Genomic DNA, 25,368 nt, shown 5'->3' with positions numbered 1-25,368 from the left:
TCTTAAGTTTCAATATTCCTTTACTGTAAAAGCTATGCAATAAATAGAATTTACTTTTATTACTTTACCTAATTGCAGCTCTTTAAATACACAGGACAAGGAATTGCTACAGTATTATACTGGTTTAGTTTATCCTGGTACAGTTTTTAACAAGGAATTGCTTGGAAATGCAATATAAAACACTTCTTTTTAATTTAAAAAACAACATTAAGTATTTTTAATTATATCCTCTATAAAGAGCTGCAGAAGGATGCTGCCAGCAGTATCTATATTCTTCTTCTCTGCTTTACTAGTGGCTTGGTGGCACTGCTGCCTGGCTTTTCCACAGATGTACTTGAAACTGACTCTGCTACCTGAAATGGGAAAAAAAATTCTAAGTAAAGCATAACCATTGTTGGTTTTTTTTAATGCTAGTAAGGCTGTGTCTTCAGTCTTTGAGTACCAGCAGGCATATATTCTTATAATCACACTTGCATTGATTTTTTCAATAGAGACGGGGGAAAAGTAACGCCAAAGGCAGCATTAAATACAAGAGAGCTGAAACTCTTAAGAAATGCAGGTGTGTTAGCTGTTTTTTCTTTCTTTTCTTTGAGAAAATTTCAGTCACACAAACCAATTTCAGATGCTCAATGTTATACACTGCTGAATATTTTATCACTCAATCTGCGTAGCAGAGGTGTTTCAAAGTGAAGTCTGGTACACTTTTTGGACTTGGATATTTTGGGAAGGGAAGGCAAAAAATGTGTTCCTGGCAAGCATTTTAGAAATGTACTTTTTTTAAAGGATGTGTGAAAACGAAAATATCAGAACTTTAAGAATCCATACCTCTTTCAGTTTATTTCGAATCAATGTAGCTGAAGTATTCAGTGAATCATCATCCATATCCACTTTAGGTATTTCTGGTAGCTGTGGACCAATAATGATGTCAGTACTGTTCACATTTGTTTCAATGAGGGCAGATTTGTTACCCTCTTCTCTCTTCCTCTTACGTTCCTGCAGTTGAGTTGTACGAGGCATAAACCTGTCAGTTCCATTATCAGCTGGACCTGTTCTTTGCTGAATTAAAGGCACCGGTGCAGCACATCCTCCTGGATGCATCTTCAGGGATGTGCTTTGACCAAAGTTCCCAGAAGTTTCAGCACTGTGGTTGTCACAGTGGGGAAAAGTCAACAGGTTCTGACTGTGATTGCCAGAAGGATATTCCGTGTTTTGGGACACCCCATGAGAATCTGGAAAGCAGGATGGATCCCAGTGACTAGCTGCATATGATCCTGATGTACTCCACTGACAGTCAGACTTGGTCTTCCTAGGCCCCTCTGTTTTCTTCAACAGGAAGCAGTCTTTAAAACAAAGAAGCAAAAAAAACCCACTTCATTATTTTATTCCACTATTAGTTCTAACACATATGGAGTGTTCAATACAGTGACAGAAACAATACCAGCGATGCTTCATTCTCGGTCACCTTTCTGTGATTCTGCTTAAGCAGCACCTTAAGAAATAACCTCCTGCAATATCCAAGTACATAAGCATAAGAAAGGAGAAGCCTATGCCTGGCACTGTGCTTATTTTACAGCTTGTCCAGCCTTCAGTGCTGCCTGGGAACTCAGCAGCAAAGCTGCCTGGCAGCCAAATCCATTCTTCACAGGCTAGAAAAGATTTGGGTTGGTTGGATGGATGGTGTTTGTGTGTGTGCGCATGTGTTTTCTCTTAAAGGGTAATCCTGAAGGAACTGCAACAAGGGGGAAAAAAACCTGATCCTCAGATTCCTGGCAGCACATAAAATTTCAGGTAACATTTTGAAAAGAAGACAAAAGAAGGAAACAGTGACGCTTTAAAGTGCACATTAACTAAAATGTTGCTTTCTGAAAGATCCATCTCTAGAAACAATTGAGAAGTGTCTTAATTCTGCATCTTTTAAAACAGAAAAATACAAAATACTTTCCTTAGTGGATGCTTTTGGCTTTACCAAGACCTACCGACCACTGAAATTAAGATTCTACATGAAATGTGATTACAAACCTCTCTGATTTGTTGCTTTTGCTATATACTTCCTTCTGTCCTGCAGCTTCTCCCTGGTTTCTTGGACTGTTTCGAATTCTGGAGCATAGCACACGTGCAGCAAACTCCCAAAGAAACTGCGTTCATCCATTTTTTTCTTGGCCACCCTGAAGGAAACTAAATGGCATTAGCAGAACTGGGGGCTTTACTTCAACTCTCTGGGAAGTAGATGGTACATAAAGAGGCCGTGAAGGATTAAAACAACAAAAGGCAGTTACTGCTCTGTACAATACCTCGCACATTGGAGATTCTGGAACTTTATGAGATAAACTTCAGTGAACTGCTCTGCGGGATATTCATCCAGGGCATGGTACTCTTCTATGGCACCGTATAAGGCAAACTGCTCCACTAATTCCTTCATGACACCTAATGCAGGAACCCCCTGGATCAGTAAATAACGAGATTCCAAGTTGATGGTATACACCTGAAAGAAAGAGAGGAGAATATTCTAAAACGCCCACGTTCTTGCTTCACTGCAAAAATAACAACTCTGCTCAGCCCCTCTCAGGATGCTGGAAGGCCCGCTGTGCTCCGTGCGCAGTGAGGCAGGAGCAGCGAGCCGGGAGCCCGGCCACAGACAGCGAGGTGCAGCCATCTGGGGCCGCCGAGAGGAGGGATGAACTCAAGCTTCCTACTCCTCACAGAACATCAGCCGGAGCTGACGCTTCTCCAGAGGTCAGAGCACCGACATCGGCGAAGTAAACAAGTCTCCGGCCAATTTCCGCAAGCCGCGGCCAGCCCGCCCTCACGCCCGCACCTTGACGGCCCTGGGCCGCCGCCCCTCGCGGTACTTGGCGCGCGACCCGCAGGCACCCAGCTGCTGGTGGTGTCTGCACGCCTCCCCCAGCGCGCCGCCACCGCCCGCCGCCATCTTCCCGGCCGCCGCCGCTCCCCGCGCAGGCAGCTCCAGCCGCTCGCCGAGCGAGCAGCCAATCAGGCAGCGCGCAGCACGCCACCCTCCTCTCATCGGCTCTTCCAGGAGCGGAAGTGGGCGCTGTCGAGAAGCCAGGCGGAACGAGCCGCAGCCTCCGATTGAGAGGCCAATCAGAGGACGGGAACGGGTACACGCCGCGACCGCATTGGCCGGCAGCGGGTCGTACCATTGTCCCGGGGGCGGCAGGGGGAGGAGAAAGAATCTCGGGAAGGCCCGGCCGCCCCCGAGCGGGCAGCTCGGCGCCGGGGCGGGGCGGGCGCGCAGCGGCGGCGGGGCCCAGCCCAGCCGGCCGCCGGCATGTGGGGCAGCGGCAACCCCGGCGGAGGGGGCGCTGGAGTCGCCGCGGCGACGGTCGTGCTGAGCGGGACCCGGGACTGCTTCCTGCACCTGCCTGCCGTGCTGGCCTCGCACCTCCGCCTGCAGCAGGTACGGGGCCGGGGCCGGGGGACGCCCCGCTCGGAGAGGATTGTGGGAGAGCGGCGCCCCCCCACCGCATCCCGTCGCTATGGCGACGCTCGGAGCCCTCCTCTCTCGCCCGACGTCAGCCGCCCCCCGCCGCCGCCTGCGCTGTCGCTACGGTGACAGCGCGCGTCCTCCGCGCGGGCCGGGACCCCTCGCCCCCTCCCCGGGAGCTCCGCGGCCGGGTCAACGCGCAGCGCGTACGGCGGGGCGCGGCGCGGGCGGCCCCGTCGGGCAGCGCCTCAGGGCCCGGCCCTGGCGGGCGCGCAGATTCGAGCGCGGGTGGGCGGGGCTGTGCCGAGCGCCGCGCTTCTGTCGCGCGTTCTCCTCGGTTATGCGCACGCCCGGCCGCAGTTCGGCCCTGAGCGCGGCGTTACGCTGTGCTGCGCGAGACCGGCCTAAACGTACGTGTTGTGGCAGGCTCCTTATTTCGTGTAGTCAGCAAAACGCAGGCGGTTGGTCTTTGATGCCCCGATAGAAGTAACACTGCAGTCTGCTGAATCACAGTGTCCTAAAGGGGTTAAATCACAGAATCGCAGGGGAGGGGACCTCAAGAGATTCCCTTCCAACCCCCTGCTAAAGCAGGTGCCCTGCGGTAGTGAACACAAGCAGGCATCCGGATGAGTCTGATTATCTCCACAGAAGGAGACTCCACAGCCTCTCTGGGCAGCCTACTCCAGTGCTCCATCACCCTTACTGAAAGTTGTTCTTCCACGTGTTAGAATGGAACTTACATTGATCGATGATCCTGAGCAAAGTGCAATCTGCAGCTGAATCTGGTTGCAGAAGGTATGGGGTAAGTGGGTGTATAAACAGCCCTGGGAACATGGAGTGGCATGAGGTGTGAGACACATGGAAGAAAAGCTTTATCCACGTGAGCACAGGTGTGTTACATACTCTGGTAAAGCAGTCTTGAAACCAAGCGTGTTTCCAAATGTTACTGAAGTATTGAGTAATATTTGAGATTGTTAGGAAGGGAATTGTGTGTATTCTGTACAGAAAATGACCTGCATAGGAACATTGCTTTCTTAAAGAGCATAGTGGTGGCATATTCACAGCATACGTTGTCTTCGTCTCTTGGTTTTCATCAAGTTAAGTCATTTTTGCAAAAACCTTAGGAAGGGAGGATTGAGTGCACCCTCAGCACATTTGCTGATGACACCAAGCTGAGTGGTGCAGTCAACACAGAGGAAGGAAGAGATGCCATTCAGAGAGACCTTGACAGACTTGAAAGGTGGGCCCGGGTAAACCTAATGAGGTTCAACATGGCAAAGTGCAGGGCTTTGCACTTGGGCCGGAGGAACCCCAGGCATCTATACAGACTGGAAGGAGCAGTCCTTGAGAGCAGCTCTGCAGAGAAGGACCTGGGGGTCCTGATGGATGACAAACTTAACGTGAGCCAGCAGTGTGCTCTTGCAGCTTGGAAAGCAAATAGTATCCTGGGCTCCATCATGAGAGGGGTGGCCAGCAGGGACAGGGAGGTGATTGTCCCTCTCTACTCTGCTCTTGTGAGGCCCCATCTGGAGTACTGTGTCCAGGTATGGAGCCCCCAGTACAAGAAAGACAGAGAGCTGTTGGAGAGGGTCCAGAGAAGGGCCACAAAGATGATCAGGGGGCTGGAGCACCTCCCCTACAAGGACAGGCTGAGGGAGCTGGGCTTGTTCAGCCTGGAGAAGAGAAGGCTGCGGGGTGACCTCATTGCAGCCTTTCAGTATCTGAAGGGAGCCTATAAACATGAAGGGAGTAAACTCTTTGAAAGGGTAGATAACAGCAGGACAAGGGGGAGAGGTTTTAAGTTGAAAGAGGGAAGATTTAGGTTGGATGTTAGGGGGAAGTTCTTTACCAGGAGAGTGGTGAGGTGCTGGAACGGGCTGCCCAGAGAGGTTGTGGATGCCCCGTCCCTGGAGGTGTTCAAGACCAAGTTGGGTGAGGCCCTGGGCAACCTGGTCTAGTAAATGGGCAGGTTGGTGGCCCTGCCCGGCAGGGGGTTGGAGATTCATGATCCTTGAGGTCCCTTCCAACTCAGGCCATTCTGTGATTCTGTGAGTGATGCAGCACAGAACAGTCTCAGTGAGAAAATGGGATGAATGTATTCAGATTCTTCAGTATGGAATGGAAATAACTGAGCGGTTCTGAAAGAGATGGATAAAATCATTTTGGTTCGAGCTGATACGACTTGTGACTTATTCTAACTATTGCCTGGCTTGTGATAGCCCTCCTGGGATCTGTGAGAGTGTTAGAGGGCACGAGAGATTTAGTCATATGCCCATGTGTTTTCCATACTTAAGAAATAGGAACTATACATTTCTGTAGGATACGTGGTGTAATACAGAAGAAGGGAAGTAAAGGTTTTTTTTTCCCTTACTTAACAGCCTATAAAAGTGAAAATCTGTGTAAAAGATATAATTAACACACAAGAGTTGTGCATGTAGGCAACATGAAGAATTCTATGAGAAGTCTCAATTAACAAGAAGTTAACTAATCTGCCAGCATCAAACATTTTCTGTCATCGCTAATGGCATCACCCTTTACTGATGTGTCATAAACGTTGCAAGTTACTGTTACAGAGTATTAACAGGCATGTAAAATCCAGAGGACATTTTTAAATCCCGTTCAGCTCTCTATGCAGTTACAGGTTAGTGATCGTTCTTACCTGGTTTGATAATAATTCGTTTTATTTATCTGAAACTCATAGGGCCAAGCTGTGAAAGTATCCTATGGTGATGAGCCCATATACTTGAGCTGGATGGAAATAAGGCATCGAGGTCACCGGAGTGAAAATATTGCAGAGATGAACAGGCATTTAGCAGAGAAACTCGGCATTGCAGATGGAGAACAGGTTTGAAATACAGTTTCCTTTTTTCTCTTTTTCTTTAGGTTTTCTGTTTTTATTTTCCCTTTCACTGTGTATTCCTACATCTTCTCTCTCTAAACATGCAGTTAAATTTGCCTCTTACTCTTGGGCAGTGTGTTTAACTTGTTGTAAATGATTCTTTCACTGGAGAAAAGGTGGGAAAATTTCCCAGAGGCAGACAAAGCTTTGTGTCATGGGACTGTTAATATCTCAACATCCAGACTGTGGGGTTTAAAATTAGTATGAGTGTAAAGAGTAGTACTTTTCTACTCTTGTATGTTTTACTCTCCGCCTTGTTATTGTGTGGTGTATTTATGTATTCATGTTCTCTGATGTGATAAATTTTATTCAGCATAATTTTTGGCTCAAAGCAGTGTCTTATCTTAGCTTATTTATGTTCCTAGCATATTCTCCCTAGAAATGATATATCTCTTTGCAGAACCAGAGAGGTGTTGTGTGATAATATGCGATGAAAACTAGTGTTTGTTATCGGCTGCTTAAGCTCTGGATGCTGTGTTCATTCACTTCCATTCACAGATTGTTGAAGTCTCCAGGCTTGTGCGATGTAATCCACCTCTAACACTGAACTTCCATCTTCTGCTTATGTGCTACCTTGTGTGGTTAAGAGGAACCATGTTCAAGGCAGTGAAAACATATAATGAAGATGTCAGTTTTCTAGATGCAGTTTCTAGGTAGAGCTTTTTTGTGTTTAAGAAGTTAAATTATTTTGAAATAATGTTACTTCTGTCAGGTATTCCTGGAGCCCTGTTCACACGTCTCCTCCTGCCAGCAAGTAGAAGTGGAACCTCTCTCAGCAGATGATTGGGAAATACTGGTAATAAAACCTTTTCCACTGTTCATGTCATTTTCATGCAGATGACCGAGAATATAGGTACAAGCTTTTGTCACAATCCCCTATTCTTTTCTGCTCCTAAGCAAATACTAAATGTTGTGGGTTTTCATTGTATTTTGTTTCAAGTGGTGTGTTAGAAGGGGATGTAGTACTTCTATATTCAAGCATATTTTAAAGGTGTGCAAGTATGTAGCTTATAACGATACCACATTTTCCCAGGAACTGCACGCTTCCTCTCTTGAAAAGCATCTTCTGGACCAGATCCGAATTGTATTCCCAAAAGCCATCTTTCCTGTATGGGTTGAACACCACACTCACATTTACATCAGAATTGGTAAGCAGCAGTGCATGCTTTGGTGGTGCCTTGAGTAAGCTGTTTTGCAAGAGTAGATGCATTCATTCATCTGATTTGTTGATACTCAGGTACACTTATGCCAGCGGCCCCCTATGGGAGATTAGAACCACGCACGGAGCTTCTGATATGCCCCAAAGCACGTGAGCTTGAGGAAAACATCATAGATATGCCTTCTACAGAAAGTGACATCTTACTCAAGAGTTTTGTGAAAAATAACATGGAGCAAGATGAAACTGTAAAGGAGCCTTTTGCCACTCAACCTCACTTAAATCCAGGAGTCCCTGAACAGAGTAAGGCTGATGCAAATGTGACGTTTGGCTCAAATGTTCTCCCAAATATGTGGAATTTCATAGGGAGCATTTTCTCTCGTTCACCTGAACAGAAACAAAAGACTTTGTGTGATAAAGATGAAATGAACACCTTCAAAGACAAGCTGCTGAACTTAATTCACATGGATTCCATTTTTAGAGTATGTCAGTCCCAGCCTCCCAGCGTACAGAATGCATCAGCCGTTCATGCATTTCTGAAATACAGTGCTGTTCATATTTTTCCATGGAATTTAGAATTTACTGATTTGGATCCAAATGCTGTAGTATCTTATGGGAAAATTAATGAGCTGCTTTCCCCCAGACAGCGTCATCAAGAAGCAAAGCAAAATCTGTCATCTGAAAAGCAAAAGCATTTGACTAGTACACAAGACAAAAATAATTCCAATAGCATTCAAGCGTCCGGTGAGGGATCTGTTGTTCAAATCATTTGGAATGGATTTGAAGACCTAAAGAGTGTCATAGAGTATGGCAACGGTGGGGAAGCCCTACATGTTGGAAGAGTTTGGGTCAGTTTGAGCACACTGTCTTTTGGGGCTTTTTATTAGATAGTATTTGCTATTGGATAACTGGAACTGGCTAGTTGACATGCAGTTTGGGGATAGACTTTGCAGAAGGTTCTTGAGTAAAGTCAATCAAATAATAATTGCTAGAGCTACGCCTTGCTAAGCCATCTCTCTGATATTACCATCATGCAGTGTACATTGGGTTTCTGCACCCCTAGCATTTTGGCACCAAATAGGGAAAACCCTTCAGTGCTGTTGGAGGTGCCTATTTTCTTCAAAATCTATTGGCAGCCATACATGAGAACACGAACGTATCTGTTTACGTGCATTCAGTAATGCTTAATGAAATCTTTCTTCATCAGATATTGCTTTAAAATATGCTATGGACTCTAGGTGTCACCATGCTATAAAGTAATGGCATAATGTATCCTATCGTTACCTGATATTTACAGCTGCCTTTATACACTGTTGAAGTTGTCATTAAAATCTTACAGTACTATCAAATAATTAGCTTTTATACCATTTAGAATCTCTGTCTGTTGTATATTGTTTTCTGTAGGGTGTCCCATTGGGACTGCGCACAGTCCCAGTGTGCAGACACGGACATTTCAGCTTATTCTGACAGAACTATACAGCCTGCTTATGTTCTTTCTTTCCTGGAAACATACACAGGATCAAGAGAAATAGATCAAATGCACTCCAAATCACTGTTTGACTATTTTGACGTGTTACACTTCTCACCATTCACTTACTCTTTTATCAAGAGTGAGAGCAAAATCTTGCAGTAATGTTTACCACAGAATTGTTTGAGACGAGCAGTTTTCCAAATGTCAGCAACCATTGAGTCTTTCAGACTTCATAAACATTTATGAGACACATTTCCAAAATGAAAACATTTTCAAATATTCTGTATTGTTTTAAAGTAGTTTCCTTTTTAAGGGGCAAACTGGCTGGTACAACTCAGGAAAACTGCATTTCTGGCTATACTGAAAATGTGTGCAACTTCCATCCGTATAACAGCCTGTTTATACATTACCTGCCCATGTAAAATTAATTGCAATCACCAAATGTTGCATTCTTGCAACATTCTAAGAATTAAGAGGAATTCTTTTTCAATCTTCTTGTCTTTTTTTAGTTATTTAAAGTTAATAGACAGTCAACTGTAGCGAGTGGTTTCACAAGTAGGATGAAAGATGCTCAGAAGGGTAAGTGAGAGAACAGGATTTGAATGCCAGCATCAGTTTTATGGTTTCTTAAATCTGTTGTAAATTACAATGAATAAACCATCAATGATCAAGTAAGGTTCTCTTGGTGCTGAAGAAACTGTTATTGTACTCTATATGCAATGCTATAATAGTTTTATTTTCTGATGTTTCCTTTTTCTTTACTTTTATTTTACATATTTCAGATTCCAGATGGCCTGAGAAAAAAGCTACGTATTGAAATGCATTCAACGGTCCGCATTAAGTCACTTGAATCTATTCCTAAAATTCCTATATCTCTTAGACTGCAACCCAAACAGAACTTAGTGAGTTGATATTCTTGGTCATGTATTTGTTCATAAGTTGGGAAAAAATGATGTTGCTCTGGTCAAAGTCGTCTGTGTTGCTTTTTTGTTGTGTTTTCTTTTTTTAATGTTGTATTTGTTTCTTATGTGATAACTTGGAAGATGTCTATCATGTATGACAGCATTCCAAAGGAATTTGTTTTTTCTATTTCCTTTGTAAGTCATTGAAATCGAGAAGGTGCAACGATCTAAAAAGCTTATCTAGTAATACTATTCTGTATTTTGGTCGCTGCTACTTAGGTTATTGAACTTTCTTGCATTGGTAAGTACTTCAAATAGCTCTGCATCTTACCTATAAATTTTTTTTTATTTAAAGGACACAGTGGAGGTCACAGTGGGTGAAGGAGGTAGAACCTCCAGGCTTTTACTCCTAGCTTCCTCAATCCATTGGTCAGATACTGTGTAGTACCTCTTAAATCATCGAGTCGTCCTTTGTTTTCAAATTGTGAAAGTGTCTTGCTTATGAAAGAAGATGCTGGCATTGAGAGGACGTGCTGATAAGGAGAAGATGCATGTTCTGTTTAATTAGGTTAGGAATTAATTAGGAAGCAGGGTATACAGGAAAGGTGGGTATAGTGCCTACCCAGAACTAGTGAAAGGTTGGTGTTGGTGGTAACCTGGCATTGTTTCAAAGCCAGGAGCTGAGTAGTGCTTTTGGATCTTGCAATACAGATGAATAAAAGAATAAAAACTTCTGTGTGCCTTACGTCAGTGTTCCAAAGATAAAATTGTTAAAGGCAGTGGAAGAGTCAACTGTTGCCATAGCAGAAGCAAAGTAGCAAAGTAGCAGGCGCTTTCTACAGAGCAGATGACAGAAATAGTGATTGTTGGCATCGTGTTATTTTCCAAATACATAAAACTGTTCATCTTCTTCCAGCTCTCTGCTACTATAAGAGAATGAAATGCTCCGTACATGGAAGGAGAACAGTCATAGTAACACCTTGTTTCATGTCCCTTTTTGTCTATGTTTTCCTATGTAGCATAAAGATACACGTGAAGATGATGTTAAATGTGCTTTCAGTGCTTGGCTGAAGGATTCTGCCACTGAGGATCTTCCATGGATAATGACAAGCACGAACTGTATACATCTGCACATTAAAGAAGGTAACGACCATGTTGTAGCAGTCTTAACTGTCCATTAGGAATTTTATTTAGGCAATATACCTCTCTGTACACCATTTAATGTAACATATCTCTTTACACTGGAACTGTAAACATGAACTATGTTTTAATAATGACTAACTTCTTTAATTATTTCATTTTGGATTATGTTTGGTATTTCTAAATATATTAATATTTCATCTTGTGAAGAATAGAAGTTGAAATTATTAGGAATTTTAGTGGTTGTTCCTTCTGTTTTTACAGGAATGGAGGAGTTTGTCCTTAGTGTAGTGGATAACATGCACACTGAAGAAGATAAGTCTGAGAATACTTTTATACTGAGTCCCAGTTTGCTGCAAAGGACTAATATACAAGTAAATATCCCATAGTATCAGGTATCAAGTAATTTAAATTGTTATATCTGGTGACAAGTAAATTGTATGTAGCATTTTAAATAATTGTCGGTCTGTTCATTAAGTTATACCTGCATTCTTTGTGTTGTTTTGCAGCCCGAGGCATTGGTAGGATTCCAGGCATGCCTGGAAATTTAGTTGTCATTGAAAATCATAGTCTGCATCAAGCTGTCAGGAAAATCAGAGCAGAGGGAAGTCAGTATTGCCCAGGTTTGAACATCCCATCCTTACGAATAGTTACTTTTTGTCTTAGTCCCTGAACCACTGTAAAATCACTTTAGAGCGTATCTGGCAGAACAGGAGCTGATTCTACAAAGATGAGACATAATGCCCGTTTAAACTTTATTTCTGCTTTCGCTTTTATATAGCTTGTGCCCTCTGTTTCTTTGTCTTTCCTTTCCCAGAAAATTAAAAAAATTGGGGTTAGGGTTTCCATTAATAATCCTGGTTGAGCCAATGTCGTTCACTCCAGGGTAATGGTTATCATAGTAGGAGAACTTTTATTTTTATTTTTTTAAAACTTTTAAACTGGTAGAGCTAAATTTTAGCAGAGAATTTAGATGTCCTGTTTTGGCTGTTCAGAATAGATTTTTTTCTGCAAAGTTTAGGGTTCCTATTGAGCAAAAGTAGAAGAGCTTTATTTCTATTGGTATTTGAGAAGTAGAGAAGTCTTCTACAAATGGTGAGAGTGACCAGTGTTAAGATGAATGGACAGCGTGCATTTGTTAACAGCGTCACCTACCAGGCTGTTCCAGCCTGTGAACCTTGCAGTTAGTCCTGTTTGCTAGTTTAGTTTTTCATACTTGCTCCCTGGTAAGCTAGACTGTGACCAAAGCCAGGTGTTTCAACCAGATCAGTTTTCCTGTCTGACTGATCATCTTGCCTCATGGGTGTTGATGCCAGCACAGCAAGGAGGATGCAGAAGAAAGAACAGTTAATGGTGGGGAAAGATATGATGGGCTGCGTAGTCTGGCATAAAACAGCACTTATCCTAGTCACACTTTACATCATTGTAAACACTAGATTATATTTTGGAAATATTTTATCTATGACATTTTACCAATATATCTTTCTTTCAGGCAAATTAAGCTTCAGCAAGGCATACTTGCAAATTTTATTTATAGAGATTCCAAAAAAGGGGTAGTTACTTCTACACTCTTCTCCTGTAGCTGTATTAAATGTTAAGTACTAACATTTTCCTTTGTTGTAGGTTCTCTTACATCCTCTAACTCAAAAAGCTGATGCTGACAGCCAACTGCCTATGCGTGATACAGACAGAAACCTTCCTTACAAAAGACTAAACCATTTAGGGTGAGACATCTTCATAGTAGAAAATGCATGAAGGAATGGGAATTAATGAAAAAGAATATTAGTGAAAGTGCACCTTTTTTTTTTTTTTCTTTGGAATTGAGGCAGATCTTACAGCATGATTCTGCATCGTTTGGTATTTGGGCTTGTGTCAGGCTCCTATCATAATGCTGCTGTCATTTGTATAAGGGCAAACAGTGGTGCTGTGTAGTAAACTTGAAGGAGAGTTAGGAAAGAGGGGACTTGAGAGACTTGTGGTAGTATGCTACTGGCATTTTGAAAGGCAACTGAGAACATGAGCTTGAAGACGCAATGAGAGCTGATCAGGGGTTTGCATGGTAGGGTAGGGATGTAAAAAAACAAGTTTTATTTCTTCCTTTTGTTCTTCATATTACAATACAAAATACAAAACGGATAGCCTTGCTGTTGGTGAACCTGAAAGGAGCACTGTCGTGTCAAAAAACACAAAGATTAAAGACAGGTGAAGTGTAAAGATGTCTGCAAATGAACTACATGCTGCCTTATTTCTGAAAGGCTGAGTTACCTGATCCAGATGTGCACCATGTTTTGCCAATTTGTTACATTCCTTAGGAAGTTGTTACTTGGGCCTTCAATGAGGTGAAACCCCAAAAGCTGAAGTTAGCTCTGTTGTCTGAGACCTGCTTCCTGCTAGGGTGATGTACATTGAGTGATTACTTGTTCAACAGCAAGGATGATCTGCATTGTCTGTGCCCCCTATGTTACCTCTGCAGAATAAAGGTGCAGTCTTTTCAGATTGAGTTGTGAAAATATGAATTATTTTGCATAATCAACATCAAAACCTCACTATAGTACGATTATTACTATTTACATCATGTGTGCTGTTGCTGCTCTAGGCCATTTAATGTTTTATTTGCTGTTCAGGGGAGTGGACAAATTAGGAACGTCTTCTTTTGAACACATAAGCCACAGTCTTTTGGGTCGTCCTTTATCTCAAAAGCTGGCTGGTATCGCTGTGGGACTGCGCAGTGGAGGGGTGCTTCTCACAGGGGGAAAGGTATGTGTTCTACTGCTTTGCACTTGCAAACTCTCCTCAGTGGTTTTCCACAGTTACAGAAGTGTTTTCATTCGTTCTCTTTGTTACCGTGCAAATTCAAGGAACTAAAGCACAAGCTGAAAAACAAGCTGTTAGCTGAACAGAGTTCACACAGTAAAACATTATGTATGTCATATTATGTTATATATTCACATTTACTGTGTGTATATATATATACGCACACACGTATGTCTGTGTGTTTTATGTATATACACACACATATCTCCATCTACATAGATAGATTTGTAAATTTAAAGATTAGTAGCAATACAATTTCAGTTTATTTCCATAGGTCATTAATCTACTTTGTGTTTATATATTAGGTGCTTCTTGTCTCTGAAATATTTGAAAGTAAGAATACAGTATTCTCTCTTATTTTCTAACTAACGTAAAATGTCAGTATAGCCGATGCTCCGTATTTCCTTTTGTCTCTTGTGGTGGTATTGAACACCATATTCCATCATAATAAAAACAACACTGAAAAAAGTGGATTCACAATACAGTGTATAGTGGATGTACCCACTCCAAATTTGACTTAGGCTTGTTTCAGCCCATGACTTTGGTCTCTGCCAAGTGATGCAGAGACAGAATAAGTGTATGCTTCTGGGGAGTAAAACCAAAGTGCTCACAGCCTTCCCAGCTTAGCTGATGTGTGTTTCGATAAAAATTCCACAGAAACAGAAGCAAATAGTTCTGTAACTTTTACATTCGCTCACATTTATTTTTACAGGGAAGTGGAAAATCAACATTAGGAAAGGCCATCTGCAAAGAAGCGTTTGATAGATTGGATGCTCATGTAGAAGTAATTGATTGTAAAGCTTTAAGAGGTATGATAATACCTGTTTCTTTCCCAAACAATTGCTGTATGATAAAGAACCATAATTATGAAGTTACTATATTTAATGTAAATTTTCCGTTTTACTGTTAAATTTCCTTTTGCAAGGAAGCTTATTTCACGTCTGTCAGCTTCTGTCCCTCGTACCACCACTGCATTCAAGCCACTCTTGCCATGTTTAAGATATTACAAATGAGGAGAAAGTGGCAGGACTAACTGGGTTTCTTCAGCTGTGCTAGCTGGAAAAAACGTTAAAAATTAAGTGTTAGAGAATGCCTGTGTTAGTGAAAGTAGGTTTTTGATAGAGCATGTAGCCTCGTGTTGATTCTGCTTTAAAATAGGTATCTGGATTCATAGGAGCATATGTAAGCTAGCTGAATCCAAGTATTGGAATATTACCTGAGCAAGAAATGCCAGTCTGATCTTTTTTTTTTCCTGTTATGTTTTGTTATTAAACTGCATTTACCTTTTAGGAAAAAGATTAGGAAACATAAGGAAAAATGTGGAAGAAGCTTTTTTAGAGGCATCGTGGAGACAACCATCCATTATTTTACTGGACGATCTTGATCACATTGTTGGAGTACCTCCTACACCAGAGCATGAGAACAGCCCTGAAACAGTTCAGAGCAGTAGACTTGCTTATGGTAATGCTTTACTAAAAGTGTAATGCAACCTAGAATTTCTGGCACCTCAGTTGTACTGTCCTAGCTGGACAATCCTGTCTCTATCATTATTGCCTCTGAACAGTGTGGTATGTTTCTAGAGTGGAGTTCATAACAGAGAAAAATAATGTTTCATATCCTGTGGTAGACATCATCAGTTATTTTACAAGAATTTAACTTTAAAATAGCACTTTTGATGGCATTTAGTAATGGAATGTACTGTCCTAGAAAAAATAATTGTATTGTTTGGTTGGGATGTTCGGGGGATTTTCATTGTTTCAATTTGGCTTGGTTTTGTTATTTTGTTGTTAATAAAAAGCCTTTAAACATGGGAATAAAGAAAATATTTTTAATATATTTTAATGTTTTTTATTTTCACTGCATACAATGTACATAATGAAATACAGAATCTTTTTGTTATTCCGCAAATCCTTCAGCAATGTCTTCTCATTTTAGTTTTGAAAGATTTGATAAAAGAAGTTATTTCCTTGGGGAGTTTGATTGCTTTAATTGCTACAAGTCAGTCTGAGCACGCTCTGCATCCTTCCCTGGTTTCAGCTCAAGGAACTCATATATTTCAGTGTTTCAAATGTATCCAGTCACCGGATCAGGTAAATTTGGGCATTTATTAGTTTGATTACAATGTTGTTTGCCTTTCCTGCAGTCTTAAATACAGTACTGTAGTAGCTACAGAAATTGTAGGTTACTCTGGGGGATGAGAAGAAACCTGGATATCTTAGAAAGTATTTAATGGTACCCCAGAACTCCTGTGTGACATTATAAGGCTAAAAAGCCAGTGAAAATTCCCAGTTGGTCTCATCATCCTCAATGGAGAGAAAAAAGATGTATTCAGGGGCTGGTTCAGTTCAACCTAAAACAAGGTAGGCTGTCCAAGATAGGTGAGATGTTCCCTTGTTACCTGTAAGGGAATTCTAGAGAAGCAACGTTGAAAAAACATGTAGGTCACTACAGTTAGATAAATGAGACTAAGCTTAAGTGTGTTATTGTTAGGGTTTTTTTCCATCTCTCAGAGGAATAAGTATGTGCTAACTTATTATTAATGTTAATTACATGTCAAAATGTTATTAAAACTAAATTTAATGAGCATGTTTGGGATTATTTTTCTTTATTAATTATATTTAATTTGAATATAGTCCCTTTTGGAACAGTAAAAAGGAAAGGGGGAAGAATAAACAGTATGACTTAATAAGGGAGGTTGTAGTGAGCTGGGGGTCAGCCTCTTCTCTCATGTGACTAGTGATAGGACTAGAGGGAATGGCTTCAAGCTGCGCCAGGGAAGGTTCAGGCTGGACGTTAGGAAATACTACTTCTCTGAAAGGGTGGTCAGGCACTGGAATGGGCTGCCCAGAGAGGTGGTGGAGTCACCGAGCCTGGTGGTGTTCATAGAGCATTTGGATGTTGTGTTGAGGGACATGGTTTAGTGAGAACCATTGGTGAAGGGCGAATGGTTGGACTGGATGATCCTGTGGGTCTTTTCCAACCTTAGCGATTCTATGATTCTATGAATTGCAGGAGGCAGTAGACCCTTGTGACATGATGTCGTTATGGCAAATGGTTGGTGTTTAACACAAGTCATTCCTGCTTGCTTGGGTGCTGGTGTTTTGTTGTTGTGGTGGGGTTTTTTTTTAATGCTAATAAATGAATAAGGATGAGGCACCAGTGGAAAAGTCAGGTTTTCAAAAGATATCAAATTATTTGTTGTATTTTTAGCTAACACTATTTCACATCCAATGTGTTCTGCTTTTATCAGCACAAAGGAAAATATGTTCATTTTTTCTTATGAAACAGAAGCACTGGCGTGACACAGTAGAATGTGGAGGGTGGGAGTTTGTTTTGTTGTTATTGTTAGATTTAAGATAACTGGCAGTGCAAACCCTTGACTTTGTAAAACTGGTGAATTTCTCAAAGTTCAGCTGAAGAGCTGACTTTACTTCACTTTTGTGCCTACTCAGATTTTGTCATTTGAAGATTCTATGATAGTGATGTTTGAGATAACTGATACATATTTGCTCTCTGATCTTCTGAGAGCCACGTCAACAGAAAACTGAACGTATGCTTCCTGCCCAATTCTGTTTTTCAGAAGCAAAGATGCGAAATGCTCTGTTCTGTAATAAAAAATAAACTGAACTGTGATGTGAAGAAGTTCTCTGATCTTGATCTCCAGTATGTTGCAAAAGAAACAGAAGGTTTTGTTGCTCGAGATTTTACTATGCTGGTTGATCGTGCCATTCATGCCTGTATTTCTAACCAGAATGCATTTCAACATGGCGGTACGTTCACTACAAAAATCTCTATTTCATATTCTAACTTCTGTTATCCAGAACTTTTCAGAATACACAAATGAAAAGCCAAATTTTGTTTCATGTTTAAAACGTCTTTAACTGTTACATGTTGTGAGGAATTTGTTACTCTTAGGTTATATGTTTTTGTTTTTGTTTTTCCTTTAAAGCAGAATTGAATCTGTCGACTGTGGATTTTCAGAAAGCTCTAAAAGATTTTACTCCATTAGCTCTGAGAAACGTCAGCCTCCATAAACCTAAGGACATCGGCTGGGATAGGATAGGTGGCTTAAAAGATGTGAGGCAAATACTCATGGATACCATCATGTTACCTGCAAAGGTATGCAGTAGTTTTAAATCAGTTATGTGAACTTTGTACATTTTGTTAGTAGGACAGTAATGACTTTTAAGAGGCAGTGCAATATTTGACAGAAGGAAGACAAATACGATTTTCTAAGCTGCTTTTCTGTCTTCCCAGTCTTCAAATATCTTCAGCTACCAGAGAACTCTTTCACTGTACCCTTCAAAAATCAAACACTAGTGAATATTCAGTACACTGTAGAATAATTGCATGTTTCATAACATGTCTTGTTTGGTGTTGTTTTCCAGTATCCAGAATTATTTGCGAACCTGCCTATACGACAGAGATCAGGAGTCTTGCTCTATGGAGCACCTGGAACAGGAAAAACACTGTTAGCAGGAGTAGTTGCTCGAGAGAGTGGAATGAATTTCATCAGTGTCAAAGTAAGAAGAAAATTGACTGATTCATTTGTTTGACTGAATTAAATAGCACAATATAATAGCTGTGAGTAAGTGCTTGTGAAGGCAAAATACCAAAGTTAAAAACTCATCAAAAATAGAGAGTGTCTGAGGATATCCAAGCATCTGACTTTCTGGACCTTCACAGTTTTATGACTGAGTTTGTTTGTTTGTTTTTAATAATTTTTCATTAAGCAGAATAATAAACTTTAATTGGATCGTCTTAGTTGCCCATCTTATTAATAAAAACAAATCCTGAATTTGGGTTCCATGGGACAAGAAGTTGGGCAATACATTTTAAATGTATTTTCAAAATGCAGTGTAAATTGTTACCTGTGATACAATAACACATATTGTGCTACATTGGAATACAGTTGGAATACATTGGAATACAGTTGGAATGCTGGCATTCTGTTGGTTACAACTTAACCTCACTCCAGTATGTAAAATCAGTGCTGGTGTTAAATGACACATTAAAGCCAACAATGTGTAACACAGATATTCTTTTCCCTCTTTTAGGGACCAGAGCTGCTCAGCAAATATATTGGAGCAAGTGAGCAAGCAGTCCGAGATATCTTTAGCAGGTTGGCTTTGTAAAGATTTCTGATGTTATCAGTAGATTTTATTGGTTGAAGCTGTGTGAAAGGATTTTGTTCTCAGAGAGATACAGTTATCAAATCATTTGTGCCAAAAAAGGGGTCAATAGGTTGCCAAGATCTGAACATCATCTACTTTTATCAACTTTTCTAAGAACAGTTATGATCAGGGTGCACTTCTGAAATTGATTTTCCTATTTCTCTTCACTTCAGAGTGCTTATCTGCCCTGATTTGAGCCTCACTGCTTACTAATGTAAATGTATTCTTCATAGCCTTCGCTTCTCATGTAGTTTGCAGTGTAGACAGTCGTTATACTGTATTTACACAATCCAAGACCACATTTGAAGCTTTCATGTGTATTAACAGAATTGAATATTCAGAAAGGGAAAACTGAGAAGATACATCATAAAAATGAGCAGTGATTTCATAGAAAACAAATTCTTCAGAACCTCTGACTTATACAGGAGATGAGCTTTTTTATTCTCTAGTTATATTTAACTGAATGCTGTTTGTTTTTAAGAGCTCAGGCAGCCAAACCTTGCATTGTTTTCTTTGATGAGTTTGATTCTATTGCCCCTCGCCGAGGTCATGACAACACTGGAGTTACAGACCGAGTGGTTAATCAACTGTTGACTCAGTTGGATGGTGTGGAAGGTTTACAAGGTAAAAACTCATCAGTGTGCCCCTTCCCTCCTTGCACAGATGTTTGGCAGGTGTTAATGATATTTTCTTCATGTTTTCCAAAGGTGTTTATGTGCTGGCTGCTACTAGTCGCCCAGACTTGATTGATCCTGCTTTGTTAAGACCAGGCCGACTGGATAAGTGCCTTTACTGTCCACCTCCAGATCAGGTGGGAAAACAAAATGTTGTACATGAGAAACTGGGAAAACTGAGAAACTACTGGGCTTCAGTTCATCTCCATTTCTTTATATTTCAAATCTGGCCAAACTGGAATCTGTTGCACAGCTCCAGTTGTATGTAAAAATTCACTCATAGCATCAGTACATTGGTATAAAACTGAGGCAAGACAAGAATGTTTATCACAGTCTTAAGAATCAAATTGTATTCTAGTGATTGGAAATGATTTAAAAAAAAAAAGTAATAAAAATATTCTGTAGCAGTAAACTATTCTGCAGAAATTACTTGCAGGGTATTGTTTATAATCTTTTGCATCTTCCTATGAATTACAAATCCAATGGGTCTGCTGTTTGCTTGTGGTGGTGAACCCATAGGCATTCCCAACCCTTGATTATCTGAAGTTTTCAAAGCAGTTTTGTTCTGAATTCTTGTTGATTCCACCCTTTACCCACATTTAATTTTGAGTGCTCTTTTAAGTCAGATGTGTCACTATCTAGGAAGGGAGTGTTTTAGTTCATTTTGGATCAGGCCTTTAAGGCTATACAGGGCATGTCTTTGGTTCCCCATTTTATGGGGAAAAAAAAGAAATGTATTATAATTGTGCTGTTCATTTTCAGATTAATTGGAAAGATTAACAAATGCCACATCATTTCATTTTTAAATGTACACAATGATGTTCCTGCCTGCAAGAATGCAAATGTATCCTGACTCCTTCCTTTTTAAATTCTGGTTTAGGATATGATCCTTCAAGTAAATGGAAGTGCTTACTACTTCCATCATATTTCTCTGTGCAAAAGGAAATATGACTAACAGAGTTCAGCTTCATATTTTGTTTATATGACACATATAAAAATCTCAGATATTACATGGGTATTTAGAGGAATATATTTCTGTGTTCTATACTGTGTTTGGTACAGCTTCTCTTAACCTCATCAGCAAAAGGTAGCAGAAGTCATGCCTATGTTTTAAAGTTTGATTATTATTCAGTATATCCAATATGTACTATTATTAGGGTAGTATCTTTAAAGAAGATAATTCCTCCCTCAGACAAAGGAATTTGCTTGTGACAGGGACAAAGCACTCTCTAGGAGAGGAGAAGGAAAACAACAGGTTGCTTTACTTGGTTGTTTTTTTTCTTTCTTTACAGAGTTCACGCTGCGAAATCTTAAAAGCTCTCAGTCATTCTCTGTCCTTGGCAAATGATGTGGACCTTGAGTATTTGGCTGCAAAAACAGAGCACTTCACAGGGGCTGACCTAAAAGCTTTATTATACAACGCTCAGTTGGAGGCAATACATAATTTAAGCTCAGGTTTAACACAGGTAAATAATACAGATATCAAAGATTGTCTCTTTATATTTCTATGCTGGTTTGAAGGGGTTAATTCTATCCATTGAGTTTTCAGCAAAACTGTTTAATAAGAATTAAAATCTTAGTATGTACAGTATCGTGTGAGTATAATGCAACAAATTAATTTAAATACTCCTTAAAGACAATTTTTTTCTTTAATTTTTGTGAGACACATTTAATATAAAAAAAGATTTATTTTAGCCAAATCTCCTTATTGTTGTTGTGAGAAATGACTGATAGACCAACAGGAGGGATCCCTCAAAGCTTTGGAAGAGTATCTATCAAATTCCGTTTTGAAGTGACACAATTGCAGTGCTGGAGAAAGCAAGGAACTGGTGGGTTTTATGGAGAACCCTGACAGATTTAATGCGATCTGAGGTTACGGAAGGTGTGGAAAGAGGATGGTGATATCTGAAGGGGCCTTCCAGGGTCGAGCTAATACCCATATTTCCAAGGCACAGGATCCCACTGTAAGTTTTTGTCCCTGGTGAATGACAGGCTCCTTTCCTCTTCTAACTTCTGTTCAGCCACCTGCCATCATATTTGTAATGCTTGTCTTGCTCTAGCTGGAAAGGGGCAGGCATGGCTTCCACTACTTGGAGATCAAAGGAAATGTGGGGTTAGTGGCATGAAAGCAAGGTGAGCTCGTATTCCAAGAGAAGAATTGCTAGAAACAAATGCAAATCAGTACTTTCATTTGGACTGTACACGAAGTATTGTAATGCATTACAGACCACAATTAGCTGTGAGTTAACACCTATAAATGTTCTGCTCTGTTCTTTGTCACAGGATTTTGGTTCTAGTTCTGATAGTGACTTCAGTCTGTCTTCCATGGTTTTTCTAAACCATAGCAGTGGCTCAGATGACTCAGCAATAGATGGAGAAGCAGCACCTGAGCAATCTCTTATTTCTTTGGACATGTCTGAGTTGCTTCCAGAAGATTCAAGATCCAACATGTATCGTCTTTATTTTGGAAGCTCTTATGAATCAGAGCTAGGAAATGGAACTCCTTCAGAACTGGTAAATCACACTCTCAATATTTTGAATTGTCTAAAAATTATCAATTGTGGAGCAGGGAAAAAAAAAACACAGGGTTTTATAAATACAGTTATGTCTGCTTTGTCCTTCAAACTGTCTTCATCCTGTGCCCTTTGGGTCCAGTGTGGGGACCAGGATGGGAGATTCCACCTGACAGAACACAATATGGATTTCTCTACAACTTTGGAGAACTTTTAAATCAAAATCCCAAAATACTCCTTAGTGCTTTATTATCAGGCCAACTGTATTCATACCAGGTCTTACTACCTGGTCTAATGCCTTGTTGCCTTCCAAAGTGTATTACAAAAACAGCGGTCTTTGCTTGTTTTTTAACTGAAAAAAGTGTTACTGTTTAACAGTCCCCATCCAACTCTCAAAGATTGTTACAAGAATCAAAAAAATATTTTTCAATTTCTTGTAGACTAGTAATTAATGGAATAATCTGACCACAGGATTGTGTAAACGACAGAAAAAAATACTATCTTCCACTGTTGTTCTTGGAAATAGGATTTCTGTCGTTGCAGCATCACACTGCACAGAAATCAGCGCATTCTCTGCCTGTCTTGGAGGTAGGGATGTGCTGCTGGCTAGCCAGCACCCATGTCAGAGTGCTGACCAGTTTCACTTGGCCGCCAGGCAAATATAGCAGAACATGCTGTCTCTGAGCTCCTTACAGTGGAGAGATGACTTCAGAGTTTGCACGTGATCCATTTGTTCCGGGGATCTGTTGTAGAATTGTATTTACAGGTGGTTATCAGAGGTGTTACAGTCTTGTTTTCAAAACTGTCTTGCATTGATTCCTAAAGCAAAATGTATTTTTGATCAGGGCAATGTATTTGTTAGACACTTACTCTTTTTTTACACAGGCTGTTGCAAAAACGTTTAGATTTTTTTCTGAAGGTGAAACACTTTGTTTCCAAACTTGTGCTTTCTTCTATGTCTATACAAAAGGTTGCGTGAAATATTTTTGAGAGAAAGTACTCTTTTTCTGGTGGGAGCAAGGTTATACTGAATGAAGTTGGTAGGAAAGTTAGCTAAGTCTTAATGTTTGAATTGCTCTTTTGGATCCATAATAAGTTAACGTATTTCTCTTTGTGATCAATTTAGAGCTCTTTGTGTTTGTCTGGACCAAACTCTATAACTCATGATTTTACCAACATCTCTCAAAGAGACACAGCATTGTCACAACCTTCAATGCTTAGAACAGTCTCCCAAGAAGACTCACTGGAAAATAACCAGGAGCAGCAAATAGAGCACCTGAGGACAGAAATCACTGCTATCAAAGCCAATTACAGAAGCAAGAATGGAGTAAGGCAGTTTTTTGTAACGTTTAGTCTTAGCACTTTCTTTTCACTGTGTTTCATTATATTCTAATAAATAATCCATTCAGTAATATTAACTGTAACATAACAAAAATGACAAAGATAAGCGATACCTAGTTTGAGGAAAATAAGCCAGGCATGTGTGACTAATGTAGGGGGAAGCAATGATTGTAATTATAATGTGTAATGAGAAGGGTCCAGAGTTACTGATGCTCATGGCAGTAAGTCCTTGTTTCTGTGGTAAGTTCTCATTGTTTGTTGGTGGCTCTGTGTTCCAGGAGGACAACACCCTTAATCAGTCTGTGCTTGCCAAGAACACTTTAATTATTACCCAATCCCATTTGATGACTGCTCTTGAGGGTATAAGACCATCCATTAGCCAAGATGACTGGAAGAATTTTACTGAACTGTAAGCATTGTATTTTTTTATTATTATCATTAATTGGGAGCTCAAGTGGAGATTTGGTCTTTCCACATTTCTTACTCATCAGAACCACAACAGTTATTTAATGATACTCCGTGTGGTGAATGGCACGGAAATGGAGAGGTTTCTGACAGCAGTTTGTTTTCCACCAATACTAAGGTACACAATAGGAAGAGGAAAATTATCTTACCAGTGTGGTGTGTCTTATTGTTTTCGTTAACGTAGGACCTAGAAATTCTAATCCCAGACCCAAAACCCCTTTTATTATGTTAGAAGCTATACCAGTAAAAAGAGGATTCTGATTCTCTAAAACGTAAAGCCAGGTCCTGTCTGTTCCCATTGAGTAGCAGTCCACTGTATTTTCAAACTGCTGGGTTAGGACTTTCACTAGTGACGTCTGTTAACTACTGTATATGGGAAGAGGTATGATGCTTTGAGTCCTCATTCTGTATGTTCCCAAGGAAAAATAATTTGCAAAAGAGTAGACATACTGAAAATGGAAACATATCCATTAAACTTGAAAATGACTGGAGTGAAAAAGCTGAAAAGTGGCATCAAAATAGTCTACGATGTTTGCTGGACTTGGAAATTAAGGTGTGGTCCACCTGAGGTGATACATGGATAAGCAGATCTTAACAGCAAGGAAGAGAGAGCAGGAAAAGAGAATGAGAGATACTTTCTAGGAATCAGTACCACCCTGTCCATTTTTCTTCCCCACTCCTCCACACCCCACGTTCCCCTCTAAATAGTAATAATTAAAGTATATATAGATTATTTTAAAATAATAGTAATTTAAAAAAATAGAGAGCTTTGTGCTCTACTTTGTCTGAGTCAGAGTAGTGGATGAAAACTCCTCCAGGCCTGCAGGTCTGAGAAAGCAGGTGCTCTTCATTTCAGACAAAATATAATTGAACATTGAGAGTTCTGTGCTGCACTACTGTGTATTGTGGGGGCATGTGCAGACAAAGGGATTTCAGACTAATATGCTGCTGTCTTTTATTGTTTCCAGGTACGATAATTTTCAGAATCCCAAGAGGAAAGGACAAGTTGGGTCAGCATTCAGACCAGGACAAAAAATGACTCTAGCATAGTAACTTTTAATGTGCTTCTAATTACTGAACTGTAAATGAAAATGACAAATGGGAGCTTAATATTTAAGTGATTACATCAGATTATTTATATTCATATGGGTTTATTAATGCAGCGGTTGAAGAAAAATGTCTTTCTAGTTTACATGCTGTAAAATTATTTCACACTTTATTTTGAAGAAAATTGTCTTCCTGCAGATTAATATTAAACTTTTGAGAGAAGTTCTGTTCCGTTATGTCCAGTTGTTTATGATTTTATCAATATACAGTTGCCAAACAGAATAATGATCTCCCTGTCTGTTTGAGTAAACTGCACTGTGTAATGTA

The 25,368-nt window shown here is 40.3% G+C and overlaps 2 protein-coding genes across 7 annotated transcripts; one reads left to right on the top strand and one right to left on the bottom strand.

The window, feature by feature from the left end:
• Window positions 1-2: 2 nt before the first annotated feature.
• RBM48 (RNA binding motif protein 48) lies at window positions 3-3,532 on the bottom strand. 2 transcript variants are annotated; one of them, XM_040681056.2, is made up of 5 exons: window positions 3,384-3,532; window positions 2,292-2,482; window positions 2,020-2,165; window positions 826-1,340; window positions 3-353 (listed from the first exon to the last, which is right to left on the bottom strand). In XM_040681056.2, exons 1-5 carry the CDS (start codon window positions 3,486-3,488, stop codon window positions 267-269), a joined length of 1,044 nt encoding a protein of 347 aa, XP_040536990.1. In that variant the 5' UTR covers window positions 3,489-3,532; the 3' UTR covers window positions 3-266. The 2 variants fall into 2 exon arrangements, with proteins under 2 accessions (XP_040536990.1, NP_001026145.1); NM_001030974.2 differs by lacking the exon at window positions 3,384-3,532 and adding an exon at window positions 2,816-2,952.
• Window positions 3,191-25,263, top strand: PEX1 (peroxisomal biogenesis factor 1). 5 transcript variants are annotated; one of them, XM_025148434.3, is made up of 25 exons: window positions 3,191-3,418; window positions 4,097-4,247; window positions 6,147-6,290; window positions 7,057-7,140; window positions 7,378-7,492; window positions 7,582-8,348; window positions 9,754-9,873; window positions 10,893-11,016; window positions 11,278-11,387; window positions 12,637-12,737; window positions 13,638-13,770; window positions 14,540-14,636; window positions 15,118-15,288; window positions 15,763-15,917; window positions 17,408-17,597; window positions 17,777-17,946; window positions 18,216-18,350; window positions 18,885-18,949; window positions 19,483-19,625; window positions 19,709-19,812; window positions 20,968-21,141; window positions 21,959-22,189; window positions 23,315-23,515; window positions 23,808-23,938; window positions 24,963-25,263. In XM_025148434.3, exons 2-25 carry the CDS (start codon window positions 4,194-4,196, stop codon window positions 25,042-25,044), a joined length of 3,801 nt encoding a protein of 1,266 aa, XP_025004202.2. In that variant the 5' UTR covers window positions 3,191-3,418; window positions 4,097-4,193; the 3' UTR covers window positions 25,045-25,263. The 5 variants fall into 5 exon arrangements, with proteins under 5 accessions (XP_025004202.2, XP_418655.3, XP_004939352.2 ...); XM_418655.8 differs by lacking the exon at window positions 4,097-4,247 and having other exon boundaries at window positions 17,780-17,946; XM_004939295.5 differs by lacking the exon at window positions 4,097-4,247.
• Window positions 25,264-25,368: the final 105 nt, after the last annotated feature.

This window comes from Gallus gallus, chromosome 2 (assembly GCF_016699485.2).
Source record: "Gallus gallus isolate bGalGal1 chromosome 2, bGalGal1.mat.broiler.GRCg7b, whole genome shotgun sequence".
Lineage (NCBI taxonomy): Eukaryota > Metazoa > Chordata > Aves > Galliformes > Phasianidae > Gallus > Gallus gallus.
The sequence above is the reverse complement of the archived record's forward strand: the minus strand, read 5'-3'. Positions and strand labels throughout refer to the sequence as shown.

Bases quoted from the DNA above. Each gene is read 5' to 3' on its own strand.
- RBM48 (NM_001030974.2), bottom strand. From the start codon at position 2,929: ATGGCGGCGGGCGGTGGCGGCGCGCTGGGGGAGGCGTGCAGACACCAC. The intron at 2,166-2,291 runs GTATTGTACAGA...AGTTTCCTTCAG, and splicing joins CAGAATCTCCAATGTGCGAG to GGTGGCCAAGAAAAAAATGG. The intron at 1,341-2,019 runs GTTTGTAATCAC...TTTGTTTTAAAG, and splicing joins AAAAGCAACAAATCAGAGAG to ACTGCTTCCTGTTGAAGAAA.
- PEX1 (XM_004939295.5), top strand. From the start codon at position 3,290: ATGTGGGGCAGCGGCAACCCCGGCGGAGGGGGCGCTGGAGTCGCCGCG. The intron at 8,349-9,753 runs GTCAGTTTGAGC...TACATATTTCAG, and splicing joins TACATGTTGGAAGAGTTTGG to ATTCCAGATGGCCTGAGAAA. The intron at 23,516-23,807 runs GTAAGGCAGTTT...TCTGTGTTCCAG, and splicing joins ATTACAGAAGCAAGAATGGA to GAGGACAACACCCTTAATCA.